Genomic DNA, 25,535 nt, shown 5'->3' with positions numbered 1-25,535 from the left:
GATCACAGGCTTGTGGTAGTCTACTTGAAGAAGATGGTGTGAGCTTTTAGGATAATCTTAGACAAATATGTCCATTCCCCCAACTGCTGACTCTAGTTGCTGTCCATGGTGCTGATCAAATCTAGAATGATGCTATAGTTAATATTGAGAATTGCTATATGCTATATATTGCTTTTGCACCTACTGTGTGTGTGTGTGTGTGTGTGTGTGTGTGTGTGTGTGTGTGTGTGTGTGTGTGTGTGTGTGTGTGTGTGTGTGTGTGTGTGTGTGTGTTACAGAGAGAGAAAGGGAGAGAATAAGAGAAGCTCGATTGCTCCAGTACAATATGGTGGTATGGGCCCAATAAGAAAATCTGCCCTGGGACCTAACTCAGAGTTGTTACACCTGTGGAGAGAAAACTACTGGGAAAGCAAGATGAAAGTAGCCTTTTGTGAAGGAAGTAGTTTGTGTACAGGAGGTAACCTTGGGAAAAAGACAGGACTGGAGCCAAACACTGTACTTGATATGTTTTCACACCACTGCAAACAGCACACTCCAGTAAACAAATAAAACTGGAGTGGCTGTAGGCTATGTGAACACCTACAAGTGGTTTGGCTGTGGAGAGATTCAGTTTGCTTTTACCAGTTTGTTTGGATAGTTTGATATATAAACAGATGGTCTGTAACTAACCATAGTGATTTGAAAACTGCTACATTGGAAATTGATGGAAATACTGAAGGTCTGTGAAAGCAGGGACAGCAGCATCTACACTTCCTCAGAAAGCTAAGATCATTTAATAGAGAAAGACATTGATGAAACAGTTTCATAAATCCAACAGACTCTGTCCTTCCGTGTTATTTGTTGATTTAGAAATTTCTATGTGAAAAGAAAACCTCACTGAAACCTTCGGAGAGAGTGAAGAGCTCAGAGGAAGAGCGACAAAGCGGGTGACGTTTTCCAACGCTTTTATGTTCACCACATGTTAATTTTACACACCACAGCTGTAGCTGTATGTACTTATTTCCTGTGATGTGCCATTACTGAGTCAACATAGCTTCACTGGCTATTCTGGGTCTGTGCTAGCATTTTGTTGTAGTTAATATCAAAGCAATTGACAGCGTTAAAGCAAATACACAGTTATGTTGTTTCAGTTTCTTTATGTTGCATTTCACAGTCTGTTTCTAGGTTTGATTGACAGTGTGTAGAACAAACTCCCAGAAAGTTTAAAAGTCAGCAGGAACAGCAGCAGCAGCCACAGCAAGCAATTCAACAGATAGTTTGTGGGAATTTTTTTGACAGTGAAACCCACCCACACTGCAGCTGCTGATGCCACTGTAAAGGACAAAAACAAATACTCCACCGATGCATTTCTTCCAAGGGCACATAATCCAGTTTATTGGCAGAGACGATGCAATGCATATCCTCACCTTTATAGCGCTCTATAAGTGCAACTGCTATGTTGTGTAAATGGATTTTTGCCAGGGTTGAAGAGGCAATTTGCAAAAAGAGAAGCCAACGCTGTGTTAGACAAGGTGCTTATGTATAGAGAAGAGCTTGTATGAATGAGTGCGAGTGTTTGAGTGCTTAGTTAGAATGAAAAAGAGCTATATAAGTACTAGGCCATTTACCAAGGCTGTAGAGCAGTGGACTCAATACACACCCTTGTGGGGAGTCAGCACTCAGTGTTTGAGTGCATTCTTTGCATTCTGATGGTCTTTGGCATACTTTTAATTATAACAAGTAGTTATTTGAGTTACCATTGGCTTGAAGCTGCCTGAACACTCTTCTCTACATTCATCATCAAGAATTTTCGTCTAGAGAACGGATACTCACTGGATATTTTCTTTTTTGTATAATTTTCTGTAAACTCTAGAGACTGTTGTATGGGGAAAACCCAGTAGATTTTTAAAAATACTCCAGCCAGCCTATTTGCCACCAACAAACAACATTCAAGCACATGCTAAATAGTTTAACACTGGCAACTGGCAACATTGAAAAAAAAAATTCTTAGCAGAGACACAGAGAACTTTTGACAGCAGCTGCATAACAATGGGCACACGCTGACATTAAAAATCAATAAATCACAGAATAAAACATAATTTTAATAAGTGGCATTTTATTAATATAATAGCATTTAAGTAGTGATTTGATATTTAAATGATTCTTTTGGCATCACATAATAAACAAAATAAATATATATAAAAATAGAATCAAAGACATAAACATAACGCCAGTCTTTACATAAGCACATCTCTTACATTAAAGCCAGCAGATGGTCCAACCTCAGCATCTACTGTGGGTCCCCAGACTGTTTCCTAATCATAGTAACCACATACTTTCATATGCATACTTTTTGCATATTCCAAGAAAACGTGAGGTGCTTATGTGGTGTGTCGATTATGTCTCTATTGCACTGGTTGGTTTAGAATAATGTTCAATGCTTCTTTTTTTTTTTGCAAGTCTAGAAGCATACAAGATGAGGAAATGTGAGTAATTGTCACTTTAGTTCAATACATCAATACATGTCAGTGCTAGCTATAGTGCTTGATCGGCTGTCAGAGCATAATGATGACATTTACAATGCTTACATAAGATTTCATAAAAAGTCATGATAAAAACTTTCTGGTTCCACATGGACACCTTTGCAAGAGCAAACATGTTCCAAAGAGGTTTTATGGATGCTGCCTTGTTCAATGCATTGTAGAAGTATGTTGCAAGAGTTTGAGCATTAAGATGTAAAGAAATTTTTATGCAGTTTAATACTGGTTTTCTTATTGTAGAGACAGTCTATTCTCTGTAACAGCCCATAAACGCCACCATGTTATCAAATATTTTATGGTTACGCGTGGTTATAAGTAATTTCAATATTCTACTGCAAAAATAAATCAGTACTGTGCTTTGTGAAAAAAATACTGGCTTATCATATAGAAAGCAAAAAGCAGAAAAAAAGACACAATCAGTGCCTATATAAATGAAATAACTGTCAGCATTCAGCCTCAAAGTGGCTCTATTATCACTATAGAGGGGCGTTGCTTTTCTCCTCCACAGTGATGTCACTCACACCATGAACCTGCGTGAGCTGCTTACAGTCCAGTGAAACTAGTAATTTTCTCGTTCCAGAAAGGGTGGGGATGAACTGCTCAGTGAGAGACACAGAAGCGTGGCTGCCAATATCTCTGAGGGTAGGACAGGAAATGACAGTAGCAATCACAAAAGAGATAGCTAGACAAGGTATTTAAAAAAAACACAGTATAAAGTATATTATTCCTCCTTACCCATAATTTATCATTCGAGCAGTCAGAAGGCCAAGTCCTTCCACATGGAATATCACTGCTTTCAGCACTTGTGGCAGTGGATTAGTAAATGAAATCTCTACTGACATCTTCTCTCCTACCACAGCCTTCCCCAGTGGCTATTTGACAAAAAACGGAAAGAAAACAACTTTAGATATAGATTTATATCTTAATCTTCTTTCCTGTAATAATCACCTGATTAACTACGTGGCTTACTTTAATGATGAGGTCTGGTGTTCTGAGTCGGAAACTGAACTGAGTAGCAAGGATCTGCTGTGTTTCTGTGACCCTGCCTGATACTGTAAGCATCAGGGCAGCCTGATCTATCAGTTTGTCCTTGTAGTCTTTGTATTCCAGGGCCCACTCCAGAATCTTTTCTGTAGACAACAGAATAGTGAAGATGGCCTTTATAATTAGTGATATATATATATATATATATATATATATATATATATATATATATATATATATATATATATATATATATATATATATATAGTTTGTAATTATTCAGAGTTTGTAATTATTCAGGTGCAGTCGGTACCTCCCACACTACCCCTCAAAGTCACTCACTGGTTTCCTGTATTCTGCCTCCTTGATCCCCTCAATGAATGCGAATGCAACTGTATCATCCCAAAATTTGACAGAACTTGGTATTGTAATGTTAGGCACCAGTACATTATAATTTTTTACAATAATTTACCTGCAACCATTGTCAGCAGATGTTTTCAAACATATTTAGCTTCATAATATTATATCAAGTTAATCTTTTTTTTAATATATATATTTTTTGGCCTTTTTTGGGCTTTATTGGACAGATACAGTGAAGATTGACAGGAAAGCTACACCTAGACATCATTGATTCCTTTTATAACATATATGGATACAATGTATGGGCACCGCTGAGGGCAGAAAGCATCTCCAAGTCTCAAGCCAGCTTGAAAAGACTGGATTGCAAACTGTGGATTAGGAATGATTGAGTTTCTCTCTGGAGTGGAGGAATTCAAGTAATCTAGGGATTTGTTCACAAGTGGGAGAAGAATGGACCGTGTATTGTCAGATATTTCGGTGTCATGTCTGTGTGGTGATGCAGTGGTAACGGCAGAGATGAGCCCAAAGGCTTCCCCTCTTCATAAGTTTAAGACTATGGAGTCACGCAGTGGAAATTGGCTTCTTCAAAAAGGTGTCTGCCCTTGCCCATAGAGATGGTGGTGGAGGGAAAAAGGACTACGATCCAGACTTCAATAAATAATAAAAAAAATATTTATTCTGCTTGTGAGATAAGCCTTGTGATCTTGCTGATGAAAAAAAGTCATCCAAAATGAAATGCTCCACTCACCCTCATTGGGAAGTACTTCTATATCTGTCGTGTCAGTTCTGACTGTAGCTTTGTGGACACCGGTGTAGTACATGACTGACACCTGGCTGTGCAGACTGACACTGCGTTGCTGTGAACTGCTGTTTTTCAACGTGATCATCAGCTCTGCATCTTTTCCCATTTTAGGACCTTCACCATCTAGCGTAACTTCTAAAGAGACATCCTGAGCTGTAGGAGATGAATAAGCTTTTGCTTTGGAGCCAAAGCTACATGCTGTTTCCACAGCAATGCGTTCCTCATTTGAGCCTGAGAATGACAAGAAATGTTGAGATATTTGAATAAGTTATCCAAAAATAATATCTCAGTTATAGCCCTTTTTAAATTTTTTGTGATCTCCTTTAAGTCTAAGTAAGTGTCTGCTTTTTTGTTTGATGCTACCTTCAGGATGTTTGTAAAGGTGGGTGATATCACTGCGTTCATTAGAGCCAACTGCTTTGGTGCTGATGGAGATGCCCACAATCTTTTTCTCACTGTATATTTGAGTGAAGGTCCCATCTGCATTCTTCTGCCAGTAGATTTTATCACTGTTCACCTGAGATATCGATGAGACAGACCATGAGAGAGAGATGGGGTTAGAAAATAAAGTCCCCACCACAAAGGAAGCTGTCATGCATATATTTAATGCGTGCCATATGAATCCTTATCAGTATACAGTGTTTTCATATCTACTATGATAAATGTCTTCTACCTTCCCAAAACACAGTAAAGAAGAATATTTCACAAACCTCAGCAAACACAAAAGCTGTGTCACTTTTCAGGTAGACCTGACCATAGCGCACAGCGGCGAGAGAAGCAGGGCCACAGCAGTAGGTGCCCTGGCTGGTCTCTTGAGGCGTGGCGTCGACAGCCTGCCATCCTCCGTGGCCAGGAGGTAAGTCCTTACGAGCCATCCAGCAGTCATTCCACACATGGAAGTTCCTTCAGAAAACAATTATGGTTGGTAAACTAAAGTTATAGTGAAAACAGCTGTGGAAATTTTAGTTCTGCGTAAATCTGTCAAGTACTATGAGGTTTCTGTGGGTAGTTTTTAAAACCTGTTGTAACAATTTTAAAGTAAATCAACCACATACCAATGTATAAATGAAGACACATGTGCTGATGTTGCCATCTTTGTATCGTCAGACTTAAATTATTAGGCTATACCACTTATCTTTTAGTTGTTTCCAAATACTGGTACTTGTACCACTGAGGAGTAACTTTAGATTAAGCCACTAGAGTCATGCAACGCTTAACCTCCTTCTTTGTAAGTCAAGGTAAATGTGACATATGGTGAACATACCAAATTGAGTCCACATTGAGGTTCTCTATAGGCTCCAGGTTCTCATCCAGGTACACATCTGTTGTCAATGAAACATCTGTGTCATGTGCTGAGCTGAAGTTGGTCACGGTTCGGGTGGGAATGCCTAAACACCGTAAAACTGAAAAGAAGACAATGGGTTTAATATCGTATCAGCCACTTAGTTTGATCAAATAAATTTATTGTTAGCTGAAAAAAGTCTAACCTGTAGTGACTACACCAGCAAACACCCAGCACTGGCCATATTTAACAGGGGTTCCATTCTTTTTGTGGTATTCCTCAAGGATTTCTACACTTCCACTCCACACTGTTGGAGAAGTTCCATTTGAATAATCTCCTGACCAGTTTCCCTCCAAAACACCTTGGTCATCAGGGGAGTTTACCTGAGAAATAAAGGAAGTGTTTCATGTTTTCATGGTTGACTTTAAGGACAATACCCGAAATACCTTAAGTTAGCTAGGTTTTTTGTTTATTAATTCAAATCTGGACATTTGTTTTTTGCATTTAATCCATAGCAGGTGTAAGCAGAAGTGTGCAGCCACCATTTGGCCACTTGGTATCCACTCCAGCTTTCAGCCACTGCCTGCGTTTAGGGGACTATGATATGGCATATGCGGTTTAACATATTTTACTGTTTGTTGTATGTCCAGTGATGTCGTTGTTAGTTGGGATCTCGTCTCACCATTGCTGAGATGATTCGCACCACATTAACTGGGTCACCCCACCCAGATGGAGAAGTTCCACTCTTTTCCATGACAAAGAGGCAAGCAGCCAGAATCCTGTCATTAAACTGATATCAAATGAAAGGAAAACATGAGGAGACCATGTCAGTTTCGACCGCTAAGCTTGGTCATTAAACATTAAGATTCAGAGCACCCTCACCTGTCCGTAGTTCCATGTCCTCGCTCCAATTTGATCCTTTGTGCCATAGTAGATTCGTCCAGTGTCATTTAGGATGTACTCTTGCCTTTCATCTTCAGAATCCATGTACACAATGTCATCTGACAGAAAATAGGAAAGGCTAAATTTTTAACTGGAAATAACACAAGGTCACTCTGAAGCATAGACTCTACAAGTAGGCTTTATCTTCTAAATTTGGTTTCTTTTCTATCACAGTTTCATGGTATTTTTACCACCCTAAATATCTTTTATTAAACTGTGAGTCATTCTTGAAGGCTGTCTGTGGAGATTTATTTTGAACTGATGACAAGGGTATATCCATACTGTGCTTGTTGTATAAGAGCACCTCCTACACATATATTTGGAAACGATGGCATACGTCTGTTGTCGTCTGGTGACGCTTGTAATTTTTGTACTGAACTTTTGAGAGGTTCAGTAGTTGTCATTTTAGGGGCTGTCACTGCTTTGTATAGGGCATTATTTCAGAGAAATAGTGTGGTATTTTTGGAAAGATACACTCACTACAACATAAGAAGATGAAGCTGAACAGAAGGAGGGAGATGCTGGCAAGAAAAATACTCTTGCTAGCAGCATAACCTGAACATGTTATATTTAGTGATAACTGTGGGAAGATACTGCTATTTAGCACAAAAGATAGTAGCACCATAAGTGACCAGCCTACCACAAATAACAACACTGCAAACAAAAACTAACCCTTTAAAGCCTAAACAAAAAACAAATTTGTTTTTTTTTTTAAATACATTTTAATTTCCATATATGATTTTTATTTTGTGTTGTATTTGATACATCTGGCATTTTTTTCTTGTTGTGTAACTTCTTTAGATTTATCAGGGGGGAAAATCACACCGATGATTTTGAAGTCACAAAACACTCACAAGAAACTGTATGTATCAAATATGATACACTAGGTGATTTAATAATTTTTTTATTTGCCATTCTCAATATGAGAATTTGATTTTCTTATTTAACACTAATGCCAGAGGACTTTATTCCAAAAAACTCCAAGTATGCAATTTTGTATGTACACAATAACCTACACAATAGCCTGATGTGGCCCAACCTAGAAATGTAACTGCACATCACCATCACCACAACCCACACAGGTATAAATACTGGTAGCAGGGTTGGCCACTTGCATAGGCTGCATTATAGGCTCTGCATAGATTCATTCCAGAAGTATAAATTAACCATAAGATGTCCATATTTACCTTGACACCAGGGGTTAAACAATATGTAGATGTCATTGGCAGGGTCATGTGTGGAACTGGCCGATCCATTTTGATTATTTGTTTCCACTGTGAGTTGATATCGGCCAATGACGGCTGTGGCTGGAGAATTCACCAACAGTTTTATCTTTTTGTCCTCCTGTTTCACAACAGCAGCCTCCCAGCGATCACCCTCCAGCTTCGCCACCAGTGGGATGATTACATGAGTTCCCTTTGCCACTACTGCCAATGGACCTTAGTAGGTGAAAAAGAAAAGAAAAAAAGTGTTACTGGCTGTTATTCATAACATGCCCAAACAGTTACTGTGCTTTTTTTTAAGAATCACTTCCCTCAATTAAAACCACACCTGCATTCCCAGAGTATGTTTGAACAACAGAAACTAAAAAGAAGGAACACAGAAAGCTCTGTCCTGACAAGCTGTCTACACACACACACACACACACACACACACACACACACACACACACACACACCTTGCGTGACAGCATTTGATCTCAGCGCAGCTGTGCTATAAAAGTCTCCATGTTTTCAGCTTCACTGTTACTGCACTATCTTGACGTTTGAAGTTAGTGTGGCCTCATCATTATCAAAAGAAAGCTTGATCTTCAAAGACAACAAAAGAATAGTGTTTTCTATAATATATAAACTCACAATTTCCCACAGTACAAACAGCTGAAATGTTCAATTTGTTGCCACATTAAGGAGCTCTCCTTCTAAAGTGATAGTGGAAAACAACAGCTTTCCATGGCTATCACTCTCTACCCTCAGTGGGTGTGACCTTGTCTTGACTGTGTTTTCAAATGCCTTAAGAGAACTGATTTGCTTTTCTCCAGTTTCACCCTGAGATGTTTATCTGATTCAGTCATGGACAGACAGGCCACTGATTGTGTGTGACAAAAGGAATCGAAAGCGGCTCGCAAAGACATGAGGAAAATGAATGAAACGGCCATTGTTAAGGAAAAAGTAGTTGCCTCTGCATTATAGTGACCAAGAGGGAGGGAAAAAACAGACAGGAGATGCCAGGACGCCATAATGACTTACTGGCTGATGGGAAAGCAGCAGCTGTGCACCACTAGCCACCACGAGTGATAAAGATAGCAAGTTCATTAACATGGACAAAGACTACACCTTTACATAACCACTGAGGGACTCTAACCCAGTGACAGCTACTCGAGACTCTAACTCTGGTTCAGGGAAGACTTTATGATTTTCTTTTATAAAAACAAAAGAGAGCAAGAGATAAACAGAGGGAGAGAAACATAACACTCTCAGGCGCACAGCTCTGAGTGTGAACACATAAGCCCCTCCCACCTGCTGTCTAAACCTTCTGTTTTCATGAGGCTGCCAATCAGAAGAAAATTGACTTAAAGGGATGTTACCGGGAAAGGAGAAAAGTTAATACAGCTTTTTTGTTGTTGTTTTTTCCCAAACAGTGGATGAAATGTTGGGGTTCAACATAACTCATGAGAAGATAAATTAGGATATTTTAAACTAAGAATCAAGAAAGAGTTACTAAGGCCTCTGTAGCTGAGTCCAAGAATGAAAAAATATCCTTGGAAAGGAGCAAGACTCCTTTATAATTCGACAAGCTTGTTAAATCTAACAGACAAATATGCATGATAAGTGCTGTAGATATTCAAGGAGACCAGTTGATGAAGCCTTCTGTTTTCGGTGGCTATTGCTCAATAATTGGGACATAAATTATACCAGTGCACAAAAGAACTGTAATTAGCAGATGGCCATGACATTTTCAGACACTTCTGGGTACAAATGAGCAAAACCCAAAAAGTCTGATGATAATTGTTAAAGAGTTTACTCCTAATTGATGAGTAACTGCCACAACTTGACATTCTTACACTTTTGTTTTGTATCTTCAGTTTATGGTTTCCTGCTGCGCACGGCCTGCATTTCTGCAAAGCAACAGTAAACAGCTGCTGGCTAAAGATTCTAAAGACAACTATTCCTAGAAATATTGAGATTTGATAGTTCCAGGATGTATTAACCCTTTTGTTTACTGCCAGGCCTTTTCTCTGCCTTACAGGGGGAAAGAACAGAGAAGAAAAAACTGTCAACGTGCAGTTCACTGTGCCTGACACTTTCATTTTGTCAGGTGTGACAAGAATCACCTCCTTAAAATTTTTTGCAGGGCTTCCGAACCAAAAGGTCAGAGCATCTGTCAACTGTCACTCTCTTTCGCCTAAAAAATCCTTGACTATTTAAAACAGTGTGTCGTTTTAGGTTGTGCTGTGATTAGCTTTTGTGCTGTGTGTCTGATGTGTCTCAGAGTACAGTCTTTAGACTGAATATAGGGTACTGTAAGCATGCCTGAAAACAGAGAGCTGGGGGCAATTTAGTTAGTAATGCAGTGCCATTCTGGAGAGCGGTGTTATGGTTTTCAAAAGCATAAAAACTGGCATTGTCTGCTGCTTTTGTTCTCCTGCTTATTGCTGGTATTACAGATGGCTTTTTAAATTAGTGTTCACGTTGAATGTCGCTGTTGTTTTTGTCTCAAATTATGGATAAAATAGGTTAGAACTATATTTTTTTCCCTCTAAATGCAAAATCTAGAATTTAAAATGTATACATTATTATTCTGTCACTTTACCAAAACAAAACCTTTCATTAAACAGTGCATTATAGAGCCCACCTTTTCTGTAGCAGCAGCACTGTAATTATTCTGCTTAAGTGTCCCTAACTTGCTATCACACACAGCTGTAATTGTAAGATCTATATTGGTTTTCCCTGTCTGACAGCATTCAATTCTCACAAGCAGTGTGCAGAGACAGGCATGCACACTGGGTAAACAGGTGGCGTCCGAGGCTCATGCAGCTGGCAGTGGCAGCAGTGACAGTGAATTCTCAGTAGAAGGGATCTCTAGTATCAGCAGGACTGAAGATTGCATCTGTAAAACACTCTCCCAGGACCATAGCAACCCCAACTGTTACCATAGCAATCTGAACTAAAAAATCCCCTTCTCTCATCCACAGCCTTCCCATATATCTATAAGTATCTATTTCACACATCTATGCAGCCTCAACACACAATCAGCAAAAAAACACAGTACAAGATGTGAGCATAAAAGAAAAAAATGTATTTTTTTTGTAAATTAGAGAGCTTCTACTCTCCGGAGAGCCATTTATAATGAATGAATGGGCCCTATAAGACCTGCAGTCCAAAACCTTTGATGCAATCCCCAGCAACTTCTTGAAATTGGCACTAAAAAAAAGTCAGCATGTGTGCATTCCCATGTTAAAATGCCCAATTTCAGCTGTGAGAACAAGTTTGGAGCCTGCAAAAGAAACAAACAACTATTGTGGTTTCTAGGGCTAGCTTAACTTTACAAAGCTGTCCAGTGGATTTTTTAATTTAAATACCGTGCCTTGACTTCAGATAACACAGGAAGCTGTTGCTGATAGTGATCTCCTATTTTACTGTAATTATTTGAGAAGTAATATCATCTGGTTTATGGATGCATCTTGGTGCTTAACTACTGCAGAAAAGAAATACTTCACAGGAGAATAAGAAAACAAAATTTCACTGCATTTCATTGAGTTTCATTTCAGTTCAGGAATATAATCAATACTGTAACTACAAACAATTAAAAATGGGGCTGCTTTGTCTGGAAGTGCATGTAGAAAAAAGAAAAAAGAAAAAGCAATTTAGCTCCATTCATTCCTATTCACAGTAGACTATATTAGAACAGGCTCCCCACTATATGCACTGTATCATGTGCTGCTCTGCACAAGATTTCAGGAAAACATGTGAGTATGTTGTGACCAGTTTGGATCCTTCCCATCCAGTTTCATACTCTGGCTCTAAATATTTCAGGCTAGTCTTGGATGAAATTCAGTCAAATTTGAAATTTTCTGTTGCCCCAAAAAACAAAACAACACTATAACATGTATTACTTTTATAAAAGTCTCCATTCACTTCTCACAAACCTGTTTTAAGGTCGAGATGAAGCTCATCGGAGGAGGGGTTGAAAGGTCGAGATAAGGTTATCCACATCTCGAAACTCTGCCCCCTGCGGATGATTAAATTATCACTTTGGTAGAGATGAGTGTGATGCTCTGTGCGATTCGCCCCTGATTTGCTTTTCAGGAGGTCTATTGACTTCACTTTGAGAAGGACTTCTGAAGAAAAGAAAAGAAAAAACATAGGACACGTTGAAGTATTTCATATTGTTGGCATTTCTTCCCTTTTGGGGGGGGGGGGTAAACAGAGGCTATATGGAGTCTCTCTAATCACCGTCAAGCTCTTTGTCACCAGGCACAGGTTTCTCGCCGTTTCCCCCGTCCTCCTTACCCGGCCCATCAACCAGCGTGACCTCAGTGTCTATGCCATCATCATGCTTGGGACAGCAGCATGGGCAGACCTTACGCAGCCACTCCTTGCATGCATTTCCTTTTTTAACATTGTTTTCCTTTGGCTCTTCTTTTTCTGCCTCTGTGTCCTCCCCAAATCCAAAAGTGACAGATGGAAAGCGACCTACTGCAGATCTGCCTCTTGCTGATCGCCTCTCTGCAGGCATTCTGGAGAAAAAAAAATTATAAAGAACAACAATTAGATAATCAATGACTTTGGTATTAATAATAGTTAACATCCCAGCCTTTACAAATGCTTCTATGCATATATTTCTTTTCACAACTGTTCATAAAATGGTCATAAATGATTAAGGTACCACAGTAAGTGATCTAAAAGGTAATCCATTGTCACTGTGAACAAGGACAAGAAGGGTCTTTTCATCAGCTAAGTTCAGCAGTATTTTTAATCCATCAAAGCTTCAGTATCTTATGATCTAAGCTCACCGGCTCATTACTGATGGATTCTATGCATCATGTCTTTGCTTCAGTGTGAGAAATTGCTGATTTAAGTCCTTTGAAATAAATTTAAAAAACCGGAACATAATCTTGCAGTGAAACTCTACCCTAACATATTATTTCCCAGAGTGCAACATCTGGGCAGGGAAAAAGAAGAAAATGGTAATGGCATGGTAATCTCAAGAAAGTATTATAAATATTACATGTTATTCATATTAAACTGCAACCATTTCTACTGTTTATTGGTTATAGTCAGTGATTTCAGTGTTGCTTGACTGCTTACAGATAGTCTTTCAACAATTTCTTTATCTTAGCTAACCTTAGCTAACCATGTATATCTCATGCACATATCTTTCTTTCTACATAGCACTTTAATTCTTATTGTTTGCACTGAAGCACCGCAGCAAATTCCTAATGTTGTAAACCTCAACATCTGGCAATAAACCCATTCTGATTCTGATTCTGATCTGAACGACTGAATGGCTGCTTTTAAATGGAGAATATTCATTATCCATTACCATTATCCATAAGAATGTCTATTAACTGGAGAAACATGTCTGGATTTCTGCTGCAACATTCGGTGTAAACAACATGAAAACGTCCATGATCTATCTTGCCTTGAAACAACAATTCATGCTGCTGGTAATAATGTCATAGTGTGCGTGATATTTTCGTAACACACCTCAGGCCCCCTTAATACTGACTGAACATTTTTTAATGCATGCAATTCTACACTGAAATCATCGAGTCCATCCTCACCTCCTCCATCACCGTGTGGTACGCTGGAGCCACTATCAGGGACAAACAGAGACTGCAGCATGTTGTGCGCTATGCTGAGAAGGTGATTGGCTGCAGACTCCCATCTCTGCAGGACCTTTACACCTCCAGGACACTGGGGTGTGCAGCTCGGATCACAGCTGACCCTTCTCACCCTGGACACAGTCTGTTTGACCTGCTCCCCTCAGGCAAAAGGCTCCGGTCCATTTGAACCAGAACCTCTCACCATAAGAACAGTTTCTTCCCCCCTGCTGTTGGACTCATGAACAATAACCATATGACTGTTCACACCACAAACACATGACTCTATACTGTGTTCTCTGCATCTGTTCCATTTTTGCACTGATCATCACTTATGTTTATTTAAGTGTTGTCTTACAGTATGTTTTGCACTACGTACCGCAGCAATTTCCCAATGCTGTAAACCTGCTCAACATTTGGCAATAAAACCCTTTCTGATTCTGAAATGGAGCACCAACCTTGAAAATGTGGTGGAATGGGAGCTTTTAATCACACCCACAAATTTGTAGGAGCCAACGATGCTATCACATCATTATGAACCAAAAACTGTGAGGAATATTCGTTCCTTCATTTATGAATCATTGATTTGTTTTCAAGGAGAAACTCAAACGTGTGTTTTGATTCAGCCTAGTCTGTCTCTAAATTTTTAAACTACTTTGTTCAACTTAGTTCTGTATGCATAAAGAATGATTCCCCCCCCCCCGGCAAGACTTAGGAGGGGTGTTTTGACTCTGCAGTAGGCTACCCTCAGGAGAGTTCTGTAGCTGATCCTCTGAAGCTGATTTATGAGTCTGTGAAAGCATTTGAGTGGTCCTCTGGGGAACCGAGCACATGTTCTTATCCACAGCTGTGCAATGACAAAGAATTTTGTCATTGCACAGCTGTGGATAATGTAGAAACAAAGACACACATTTATCTACACACACAGAAACTGATTTATTGCCTAGCAACAAAACACTTTTTAAAAATATATGTATGTGTATATATATTGTACTCCACACAGCTACATTTATTAAAGATACAGTGGTTTTTTCCCCCCCTTTTTCTACAGTCAATACGGCAAATCAATTTGTTCAATCAAGGTTCAAGAGAAGTAACCAGAATACCTACAATGTTGTGCCATTACAGTTTTAGCAGACTTGTATTCTACTGTGGAGGTAAGCATCAACGACACAGCTCTCAGTTCTCACTCCTCCTTTATTCGTCTCCAACATCAACTGCGCATATCGCGCCACAAAACACAGGAACACACTTCCTATACACTGGGTGTGAGTGGAGCCCTCTAGTGGTCCACCACACATGCCCCCCCGAACACCCAGCAGAACTAGTCCAGGACCCGGGGCTTAAGCAAACGGCCGGAACGGCTGAACTGGGGGGGTGGGGAACTGACAGAGGGCAACCCAGCCCGGGAGCGAGGCTGGCACTGGCGGTCAGAAAAAGCTGCAGACGACTCGGATTCCGTTGATTTTGGGTCGCTCCTGGGGGAAAAAACAGAATCCATCAGCCCGGTGGCAGGTGGGCGGCCGCGGCGAGGGGCCTGGGCCGGGACCACCTGATCCTCTTGCATAACATGTGCAGGCTTAAGTCTGTCAACAGAGACAACTTCCTGCCGACCGCCAAAGTCCAAAACGAAATGTTTGTTGCCTGGTTGAAGAACCCTGTATGGCCCGTCATATGGTGGACGCAGCGGAGTCCTATGGGCATCGTGCCTGACGAAAACGAAACGAGCAGAGTCCAATGAACTCGGAACAAAAGTGTCAGGCAGGCAGTGGTGCACAGGACCAGGAACAGGAAATGAGTCTCTTGGGGGGCGAAAAGGCAACAAAGAGGTATCGAAACATGGAGGGCTCTCAGGTAAGAATTCCCCGGGGACCCGGAGAGGCTGGCCGAGGACCAGTTCAGCCGGGGAAACCCCGAGGTCTTCTTTAACCGCGCTGCGCAATCCCAGCAAAACCCACGGAAGACGGTCGACCCAGTCGCCACTTGTCAAGGAAGCACGGAGCGCGGCCTTAAGTGACCGGTGAAACCGTTCGCACATCCCATTAGCTTGCGGGTGGTATGCTGTGGTGCAGTGGACCTTGACTCCCAGGCCGTCAGCCATAGCAGACCAAAGCTCGGAAACAAACTGGGGGCCCCTGTCCGAGGTAATGTCAGCAGGGGGGCCGAAGCGTGAAACCCACGTTGACAAAAATGCCCTGGCCACCGTCGCCGCTGTCGTGGACGCCAGGGGTACCGCCTCCGGCCACCTGGTTGTGCGGTCCACCACAGTCAAAAGGTGCGTGAAACCCTGTGACTGTGGCAAGGGACCAACCAGGTCCACATGAACGTGATCGAAACGCCTACCCGGGACACGGAAAGGTTCGAGGGGTGCCTGTGTGTGCCGGTGGATTTTCGAGCGTTGGCATACAAACCGCCGCCCATTCTTTCACCGCCTTGCGAAGGCCCGGCCAAACAAACCTGGCGCTGACCAGCTTGACCGAGGCCCGGACGCCGGGATGAGAGAGGGCATGCACCGAGTCAAAAACACGACGACGCCACGAAAGGGGAACCACCGGGCGGGGCCGTCCCACACCGGGGTGTCCTCCAGCACGAGGCCCGTTTTTGTTGACTGAAGGGCAAGGACGTCCGGGTCAGCACATTGCTCGGCGGCCATGGCAGCGTAGTCGATGCCGACATACACCGGAGAAACCAACACACGTGAGAGACAGTCAGCGACGTGATTGGACTTACCAGCCACATGCTGAATGTCTGTGGTAAACTCAGAAATGGCCGCCAACTGGCGCTGCTGGCGTGCGCTCCATGGGTCAGAGACCTTGGACATCGCAAACGTCAAAGGTTTTTGGTCAACGTACGCAGTAAAGTTGCGACCCTCGAGGAAAAAACGAAAATGTCGTGTCGCGAGGTGCAGGGCCAGCAACTCCCTGTCAAAAACACTGTACTTGCGTTCAGCATCCCGGAGCGTACGACTGAAAAAGGCGAGCGGTTGCCAGAGACCTGAAACCCGCTGTTCCAACACTCCACCCACTGCCACGTCCGAGGCGTCGGTGGTCAACGTGATCTCCGCCGATGGAAGCGGGTGGGCCAGTAGGGCGGCGTCAGCCAGCACAGACTTGGCTGCGGAAAATGCACGGACGCGTTCAGGCAGCCAGTCAACCGGATCTTTGGCTGTTTTACTTTTTAAGGCAGCATAGAGTGGCTGTAGCAGGTGGGCAGCTCTGGGGAGAAAGCGGTTGTAAAAATTTATCATCCCCAAGAACTCCTGCAACGCTTTAACCGACGTGGGACGCGGGAAAGCCGAAACGGCCTGGACTCTGTCGGGCAACGGAACCACACCTTCAGCGGAAATGCGGTGCCCGAGGAAATCCAGAACAGGCAACCCAAACTGGCACTTGGAAGGGTTGATGATCAGGCCGTGCGCTGCCAAACGCTGGCGCAGATGGGACTCGTGCTGGCTCGCTGAGCAGCTGGCCACCAATATATCGTCCAGATAAACAAAAACGAACGGCAGCCCACGCAAAACGGAGTCCATCAGCCGCTGAAAGGTCTGGGCGGCACCTTTCAGGCCAAACGGCATGCGCAAAAACTCGAACAAGCCGAAGGGGGTAATGACAGCGGTTTTAGGAACGTCTTCGGGGCGCACGGGAACCTGGTGATACCCCCGCACCAAGTCAATTTTAGAAAAAATCTACGTTCCGGCGAGATTGGCAGAAAAATCCTGAATGTGGGGGATGGGGTAACGGTCATTCTCCGTGGCATTATTTAAACGGCGGAAATCTCCGCATGGCCGCCACCGACCGTCCGATTTGGGCACCATGTGAAGCGGAGAAGCCCATGCACTGTTCGAACGCTGTACAATGCCAAGGCGCTCCATGGCTGCAAACTCTTCCCGAGCGACGGACAGTTTCGCGGGGTCGAGGCGGCGCGCGCGCGAACACCGGGGGCCCGACCGTGGGGATATAATGCTCAACCCCATGCTTCGTTACCGTGCTAGAGAAATTAGGGACAGACAGCGATGGAAACTCTAAAAGCAAACGCTGAAAAGCATCCCCGGAGGTAACTACATTAGCCCGAATCAGGGGCTCGGCGGCCCGAGTAAAACAGGGTAGCGAAGAAAACGAGAGAGCATCGATTAAACGTCTGTTAGCAACATCGACAAGTAGTCCATGAGCACACAGGAAATCAGCACCCAAAATAGGTACAGAGCTAGCAGCAACAACAAAGTTCCACTCGAAATCCTGGCCATGAAAACAAACAGTCACCAACCTTTCCCCAAACGTTTTGATGGGAGAGCCGTTAGCTGCAATGAGCTGCGGCCCACAGTTCGCTGCTAGTCCGTCGGCAGCGGTAGGGGGAAGGAGGCTCTTCTGGGAGCCGGAGTCTACGAGAAAACGTCTCCCGGAGCGCGAGTCCTCTATGAAGAGCAGCCTTTCTGTATTGCCAGCGGTCGCGGCTGCTACAGCGCGCTGGCGGGTCCGTTTCCCTGGGCCGTGAAAGCGCAAGGCGGCAGGCAGCGACGCGCTCTGTCGCCAAAACGCTGATGGTAGAAACAGATGCTCTTTCCGCGGTGCCGGCGTGTAGCAATCCCTGCCGTCAGCAAGGGGGCGGATGCTCCGGGGGAGGCAGGTGGAGGCCTGGAAGGTGCCGCCGGCGTGTCCGTAGCCAGGGCGTGAACGTCGAAAGTGCTGCTAGCCAGGAGAATACGATCCGCTTCTTCAGCCAGTGAGCGATAATCCTTCGCAGGCAGAAGCGGAGAGTTCGCGAGGACAGCTCTCGCGGCGGCCGGTAGTTGGCGGAGGAAGAGGTGCACGAAGAGGAAACCACCGTCATCCGGCCCGAGCAACGATAGCATGTTCTCCATGAGCTCGAGCGCGGTACCGCCACCCAAGCCTGACAGGTTGAGGAGCTTTTCGGCTCGTTCGGCGTCGGAGAGGGCATAGCGCCGAAGAAGCAGCTCTTTGAGGGCGGCGTATTTCCCTTGGGCGGGTGGGTCCCGGAGGAGCGCCATCGCGCAACGGGTGGCCAGCGGGTCGAGCGAGGCCACCACATGGTGATACTTCGTGTCGTCAGCCGAGATGCCGAGAAGGGCGAACTGAGCCTCCACGTGTACGAACCATGACGGGGGGTCATGGAGCCAAAAGTCCGGCAGTTTAAGCGCCACAGCGAACGTAGCTGCAACAGGAGGCGGAGGTCCGGCGGCCGCTGATGCATCCATAGCGGAGTGTGCGTTATCTACGGCCCGTTGCATGCTCGAGTCAGGGGTCACCAATGTCGAGGTAAGCATCAACGACACAGCTCTCAGTTCTCACTCCTTCTTTATTCGTCTCCAACATCAACTGCGCATATCGCGCCACAAAACACAGGAACACACTTCCTATACACTGGGTGTGAGTGGAGCCCTCTAGTGGTCCACCACACTACTGATATTTTCTCTGTTTAAAGAGTTTAATTTGACACAAACAATGTAAAGCTTCAGCTGTTGAACTAATTTTCTAACTAAATAAGTACAAACATATAAAAACAAACTGTTTTCATTCTTGTTTAGAGAAACTGAAGATCCTTTTTGCCTACAGAGCATTTTAACAGCATGTGCTGAAAGGTCTGCTAAAACGCTACTTCTTTTTAAAATGTTTGAAATTGTTATAAGTTAATTCAAGATGGGTCATCCATTCAAGTCATCATTTCTAGTAAAAAAAAAAAGTGAATATCGACACATTTACAAAGTTATAAAGTTATCTAAAAATAAGCATGCAAATAACCTAAAATAATTGCAGAAAATCCTCCTGCACTGAATAGCAGGAGTTAATGTAAATGTCAATAGCTTTGCATATATTTGTTGAAAACAAAAGAATTGAATAAGATAAAAGTTATCCATCGAGATTGGCCCACAGTGGGTACAATGGACCAGACAAAATCTATATTCTAGATGACAGCACTTACTAATTACTCTCGATAGACTCGCTCTAGATTAGCTGGGATAGATTACAGCCTGCCCGCGACCCTGCTAAGCATAAGCAGAAGAGAATGGATGGGTGAATGGATAAATGTACTCATTGTCTATACTTTCCTTTCTTTTAGAAAACAACACATATTCTCAAGACTAGAAATTTAAGGATAATAGCAAAGACGCCTTTGATAAAGAGCCCCAGAAACCTTTTATGAACTTCATATCCAGATTTTTGTGATGAACTAGACTATTGTTCTGCAAAATTTAGTTAATCACGCAGCGGCACAACAACATATAAGATATGCTTAACTTGGTTTTTGGAAATAAATCCATTTGGATGTTTATCTGGTTAGAGGGCAGTAGCCCAGGCAAACTCATTCAACCTCACCACTACACCTATGTCCAGTTTAGAATCACCACTTAACTGAACATTCACATCTGTGAACTTACCAAAAGAAAGAATGCACGTGCACACAGGCTTGAACCTTGAACGTTACTGGGGTAACAGTGCTGACCAGCACACTTTTATTGTTTGTTGATTTAGTATAGTAAAAATCCCATGCCAGCAGAATGGCTAAAACGTTAAATTAAGCTGTTTTTTCACCCTCCACTTGACACTTAATAAGCTACATCTGTATAGTAGGCCTGTATGAGGGCCTACTATAGGTTTAGGAGACACACAGAATAGACATAGCTCCTGTTAGTTTGCTTGCAGGATGATGTTATATTAAATAATCTGTCAAATGTAAAATTTTGAGATAAGGGGAACTTTCATGAAGCTGCCCATCAGTGAGAAGGAGACAGCCGATTGTCATTACTTCTTCAGCTGCTGTTTTACACTCTAACTAATCAGAGCACATTTTCTCTGGCTGGCAGTGGCACATCTTGGATGACTGAACCAATGAGCAACTGAAACTGGCATTTATTTAATGATAGTCAAATGTCAGATTCTTAGTTTACCCTCATGACTTTAGCAGTTGATGTAAAAGACCCGAGTGTTATTCATTAAAGCTGGGTATTTTCCTTCAGGAGGGTGCTGAGCAGTAAGCATCCACAGCTGCACTCATGACCTCTTTGACCACAGGACCGTTTGTTTTGAAACACAAGGAGAAGTTCTGATATCTATTTCGCATTACAATTAAACTGACAGGAAATGATCACTGTATTTATTGAACTGTTATGCGTAATTTGGCAAATCTAATAGCTATTAAGGTGCTACTGTGAATCATATCTAATATGTACAGCATACAGATATTTTTTGAGGAATTCACTGTGAAGAAAAATACATTAATGTAAAAAATTGATTGACAGCAAGAGCTAATTTCGCAGGAAATAGAAATGTCAATGAACCTTTTCATTATTTTTTCATTAATACACAATCCTGACATGGCAACTGAGGTAGCAATACGTAACTGCGTTTGAGCCATACTCCTTTTCCCTATTAATGAATTACTTGGTTGAAAAAACTAATGTTTAGAAGAACAATTGAATGAATGTGAGCTAAATACAGTAAACATTGTTAGGAACACAAAGTGTAAATCTGTCTGAGCTACATAGCAAGTATAGAGTTCAAACTCACTCAGTTCAGTTTGAGAAGAAATGTGAAAGAAATGCAGTCGGGAGGGAGAAACCTTGTCTTCGATGTGCCTTTCCCTTTCTTAAACAAGCTCCAACTTCAGAGCTGCTTTAAATACTTGGCTAAGACTCAGGGGACACGCCTTTCTGTTGCACATGGAGCAGTCGGGCCAGATATTTCTCCAGACGCTGAAGCAACAACAGAAATTATTTAGGCATGGCACAAGCAGCCTTTTAAATATTACGAGAGAAAATAAATTTTTCTTGTCACTCTTGGTATGAACTATATCGGATAAGTTATGCAAAAACTGACACTGTCTCCTGTTTCAACGATTTTAGTTAGTAACAAATTTTCACCTGTGCCTCTCCCACTTTCACACAAAACAGGTTAATCCTCAGTAAGACAGTGAGGACACACCTCCCTGCTGCACTAGCATCAATCATGTCAAATGTTTAACCAGAAGCCAACGTCAGAGCAGGTGAAATCAAACATCCACTTAAAAATTTTTCCACTATTGGAAAATATGACAGTTTGAGAAACTGAGCTAGTTTCTTGTTCTCTTTAGTATTTTTCATCTTAATTATGTTAAAAAGTTCATTGTTTTTTAACATATGGAAAATGAATAAGTTAAGAAGAAGTTTGAATGGTTCTCTGTGTTGTTGACCCTGCGACAGCCCTCTTCCTCTATGGCAGCTGACACCCTCGTGACCATGAATTGGATAAGAGGAGAAAGCTGGACGAATGTTTTGGGACTTTTTGCTTGTTTTGGACAGTTAAAGTTACAAACTCTGTACCCCGTTATATTTAACGTGATTAGCTGTTCCAGTAAAGTAAAGAATTCTTTATATAAAGATGAATGCACAATAAAAAAGATGACATTTTCTGCTTTGACACATGACAAAAACCCATCCTTCAGCAAAGTGGCATGATCTGAAAACCTTTGACCTACCTGATGGCACATGTGGGATGCCTGCTTCGAGGAATATGTGAACCGGAAGGGAGTGGATGCCCACTCACTTTTATGCAACAGACATGACCACTGACTGGTTGAGTTGGTTTTCACTGATTGATAGGTAAATGAATGCTGAATAAAGCCTAATCCTATTAAGAGAGCAATTAATGAAGCGTAAAACCCCAATGAAAGTCATGTAACAATATTCTTCCTGATACCACTGGATACAAGAATTCAATAAACAGAGAAGACTTCACTATACATAGTGTGGAAAATGTTACCGACTGTGGTTCAGATGCTACAGGGTCCAGTAAACAAAGCACTGGTAATTTAGTCCCCTCCACATCCCAAGATGACCTTGGGTAAGATGGTGGACCCCCTGAAATCTCTGCAGCCATTACTGCTTTATGACAATGTGTGGGCGTAAAAGGTTGAATGAGAAACACACTCTAAAGCACTTTGGACTGTTAAGCTTTAAAAGTACTTTACCAGTGAAAGGCATTTAGCATAGCATTACAGGCAAAGCAGAAACTTCTTTGCCGTGCTAAAGTAGTTCTTGAGATGATCAGTCGATGAAATTTTTCAAGAGGCTCCCAAAACCTTCCTTTCAGGAGTTTACATTGGGGGTGGGGGGTTATTCATTGATTTCCAACTTTTCATGTTGCTCAGCAGATTAATAATAACAAGACTGACAAATGATGTGATGATTATTATCACACGGAAAAATGCTCATGTTAACAGCTTGTGACATCATTGTATGACTGCAGAATTGTTTACATGAAGATGAAAACATAACACCGTTATAACCCTTACATAGTGTTCATATTTGATGCCTGCATATGGTCCAGGTTAATTTTGACCCAGGATGAGAATTTGCTCATAAATTTTCAACTGCAGATCTATTTGAGCCATATGCATAACCTATGTGACAATAATAAATGGATGATTAATCCTTAATTAATGTTTCAGAGACCAGGGAGAGTGTGTTTTTCTTCATTTTTATTATTATTATTATTTTTTTTTTTATTTCATTTTTTGATACCCCGTCAGTCAGTTTTAGGAAGCAGACTCGTGGTCTGAATGCTTAGTTGTGAATTTCAATTAACTTCTGCCTCTAAGTTGTAATTTTCAGAACACCTTCACCACTTCACTACAGTCAGGTAACATTAGATATTTAGGTATAGATCTCTCAGACTGGGTACAGGTAAAATACATTTGTCTTCTTAAAACGGTAGAAGATGATCTCACATGCTGGAAAACTTTACCTATATTTTTGAAGGTGAAAACGGGATAAGAATTTTGGACCTTTTTGGACTTAGATACATGTACTACCATTACAACGATTAAAGCCTATCCTTGCCACTATCATAAAAAATTGTTGTAATACCATTTATAAATAAGAATATGAAATCAACAGTAATAAACATTAAATTTATATTAAAAACACCAAACAACTAGTCTGTGTATTTAAAGAAATGATAAGAAAACGTGTGCTTCTGTATGAAATCTGTTCCTTATGTGTACCATACATAATGACTTTATGCTGTTTTACTATTTCACTGTTGCCAAGGCCAAGAATTAAAGTCCTCTTTGAACTCTGTCAGCTCTCTCCTATATAAAATAGACACACAGTGAAGAGTATATGAAAGTCATGTCCTTAAGAAATATCCAAAAACACACAACATGTTCAGTTTCTGAAGAATTTCTGAAACCATAACTGTCTTTGACTTTGCCCAGACACACTTTCACATTACATACTAATTTGGTAAGGGTCTTGAAATGCCCTCTTAAGGTAACTAGTAGCGGAGGTAAACTAGCAGCACAACCTTGCCCTAAACCTAACTTTAAAAGCCCGTATATGTAACAATTAATGTCAAGTAGGCATAATGTGCAGCTATATACGTATCTTGTCTATACTTCTTAGCCAATTCAGAGACAGCTGCCAGGGGGAAAGAACAGTTGCATTGTAAGTTACAATCACAGCTTGAATGCCTAAAACTCCTTACAGCTTTTTGAGTGCAGCATAACCTTCAAGAGGTGCAAGGCTGACAGTGACTATGACAAACATTTCTTTGAGTACAAAGGTGTGCCATGTTTCTAATTTTTTCTCAGCTTCTTTTATTGTTTTTAGACACTCCCAAAGAAAAGTTTTCGCCTAATGCAATTCCTTCTTAAAAATGACATCACAGTCAAACAAACCTGATGTGTTGCAAAATCCCAGCTCTTCACTCGAAAAGGCAAACGAATGAACAATGAAGGTGGCATCAGTTAAGGGTGGACCGGGTGACACACTGCTAGTCGCTCTGGCACACCTGAGTTTGGAATCATACATAAAAGTAGATACATATTTTTTCAGGCCTGTCATATAAGCCTACTCAAAAAGAAAAAAATGATCAATGGAAGGAGTATAATATCTACTTAATTTTCCTAAAGATTGCTCAGACCTCCAGTTGGGTGTGAAATTTAGGTGCTTCTGGATTTGAAGTTCATCCAAGAATAATATAGACTCTATGTTTAAGTGCCCAGCTTTACATTAGAAAAAATATATTTGCAGCCAAGTAAAACAATTAAACAAGAGGACAAATACAACTGTTTTGGTCTCTATAGCTATTTTCTCTGTTTTTTATAATCCACCTGCTTTCATTTAGTTTAGACTTAAAGTTAGCCTTGGCCACCTTGACTGACAGGTGTGGCAGCACTGGCAGCTGAAGCCCAACCCTTTCTGCACCCTGTCACCTTTGCTAATTGGAGTCACAGAACTGAACGTTCTATACCTGTGGTGCATTTCAAAGCTTCTGTAATAGAGTTAACTGACAAATAACATGCACAACCCAAGTACAGCACATCTAAAAAGTCTTTGCTCCAGTTCCAGTGAGTCGGATATTTCTTTTGTATGGTCATTTCCACTATGCACCTGGCAGTTTATAATTAATAAATACTGCTCCTAAATATGGCCACATCTGGGTAAAAAAGAAAAACTAAACACCAAGGCTTTAAAATGAAGATTTCGGGAGTTTAGAGTAAGTACTTTTTTTTTGTCTTGAAAGACATTTAACGCTCTTTTTTGGGATGTTGGCTGACTTTTCCCCCCAATTCCTGTTAAAATGATCCCATACTGCTTTAATACTTGCCTGTGCCCTGGGTATGAGTCTACTGCTTTGGCAGTGTGTTTGAGATCACCGTTATTAATGAAGTCGTCGCCAAATAGATGCTTTTTTGCATGGTGGCTCAAAATACTTATCTGCATTCATAATTCAATCAACTGTGCTTTTCAGCCACTGGCTGAAATTCAGCCCCATAACAGAACCTCCACCATGATTTACAGACGGTAGACACACCCTTATACCTATT

The 25,535-nt window shown here is 41.8% G+C and overlaps 1 protein-coding gene across 4 annotated transcripts; it reads right to left on the bottom strand.

Moving 5' to 3' along the window:
* Window positions 1–2,093: 2,093 nt before the first annotated feature.
* LOC308393439 (protein-glutamine gamma-glutamyltransferase K-like) lies at window positions 2,094–21,591 on the bottom strand (the record flags this gene model as incomplete). Of its 4 annotated transcripts, none has more annotated exons than XM_080877207.1 (14): window positions 2,094–3,155; window positions 3,255–3,391; window positions 3,489–3,649; window positions 4,612–4,896; window positions 5,029–5,182; window positions 5,376–5,568; window positions 5,930–6,068; window positions 6,153–6,330; window positions 6,630–6,737; window positions 6,830–6,948; window positions 8,077–8,328; window positions 12,036–12,227; window positions 12,343–12,626; window positions 21,236–21,591. In XM_080877207.1, 13 exons carry the CDS (start codon window positions 12,623–12,625, stop codon window positions 2,996–2,998), a joined length of 2,361 nt encoding a protein of 786 aa, XP_080733333.1. In that variant the 3' UTR covers window positions 2,094–2,995. The 4 variants fall into 4 exon arrangements, with proteins under 4 accessions (XP_080733333.1, XP_080733334.1, XP_080733332.1 ...); XM_080877208.1 differs by lacking the exon at window positions 21,236–21,591 and adding an exon at window positions 17,976–18,035; XM_080877206.1 differs by lacking the exon at window positions 21,236–21,591 and adding an exon at window positions 13,674–13,801.
* Between the last annotated feature and the right edge of the window lie 3,944 nt (window positions 21,592–25,535).

The sequence above is a fragment of the Rhamphochromis sp. 'chilingali' genome (genome assembly GCF_963969265.1).
Source record: "Rhamphochromis sp. 'chilingali' genome assembly, chromosome: 3".
In the NCBI taxonomy this organism is placed as follows: Eukaryota; Metazoa; Chordata; class Actinopteri; order Cichliformes; family Cichlidae; genus Rhamphochromis; species Rhamphochromis sp. 'chilingali'.
This window is presented reverse-complemented; position numbering and strand designations above follow the sequence as displayed.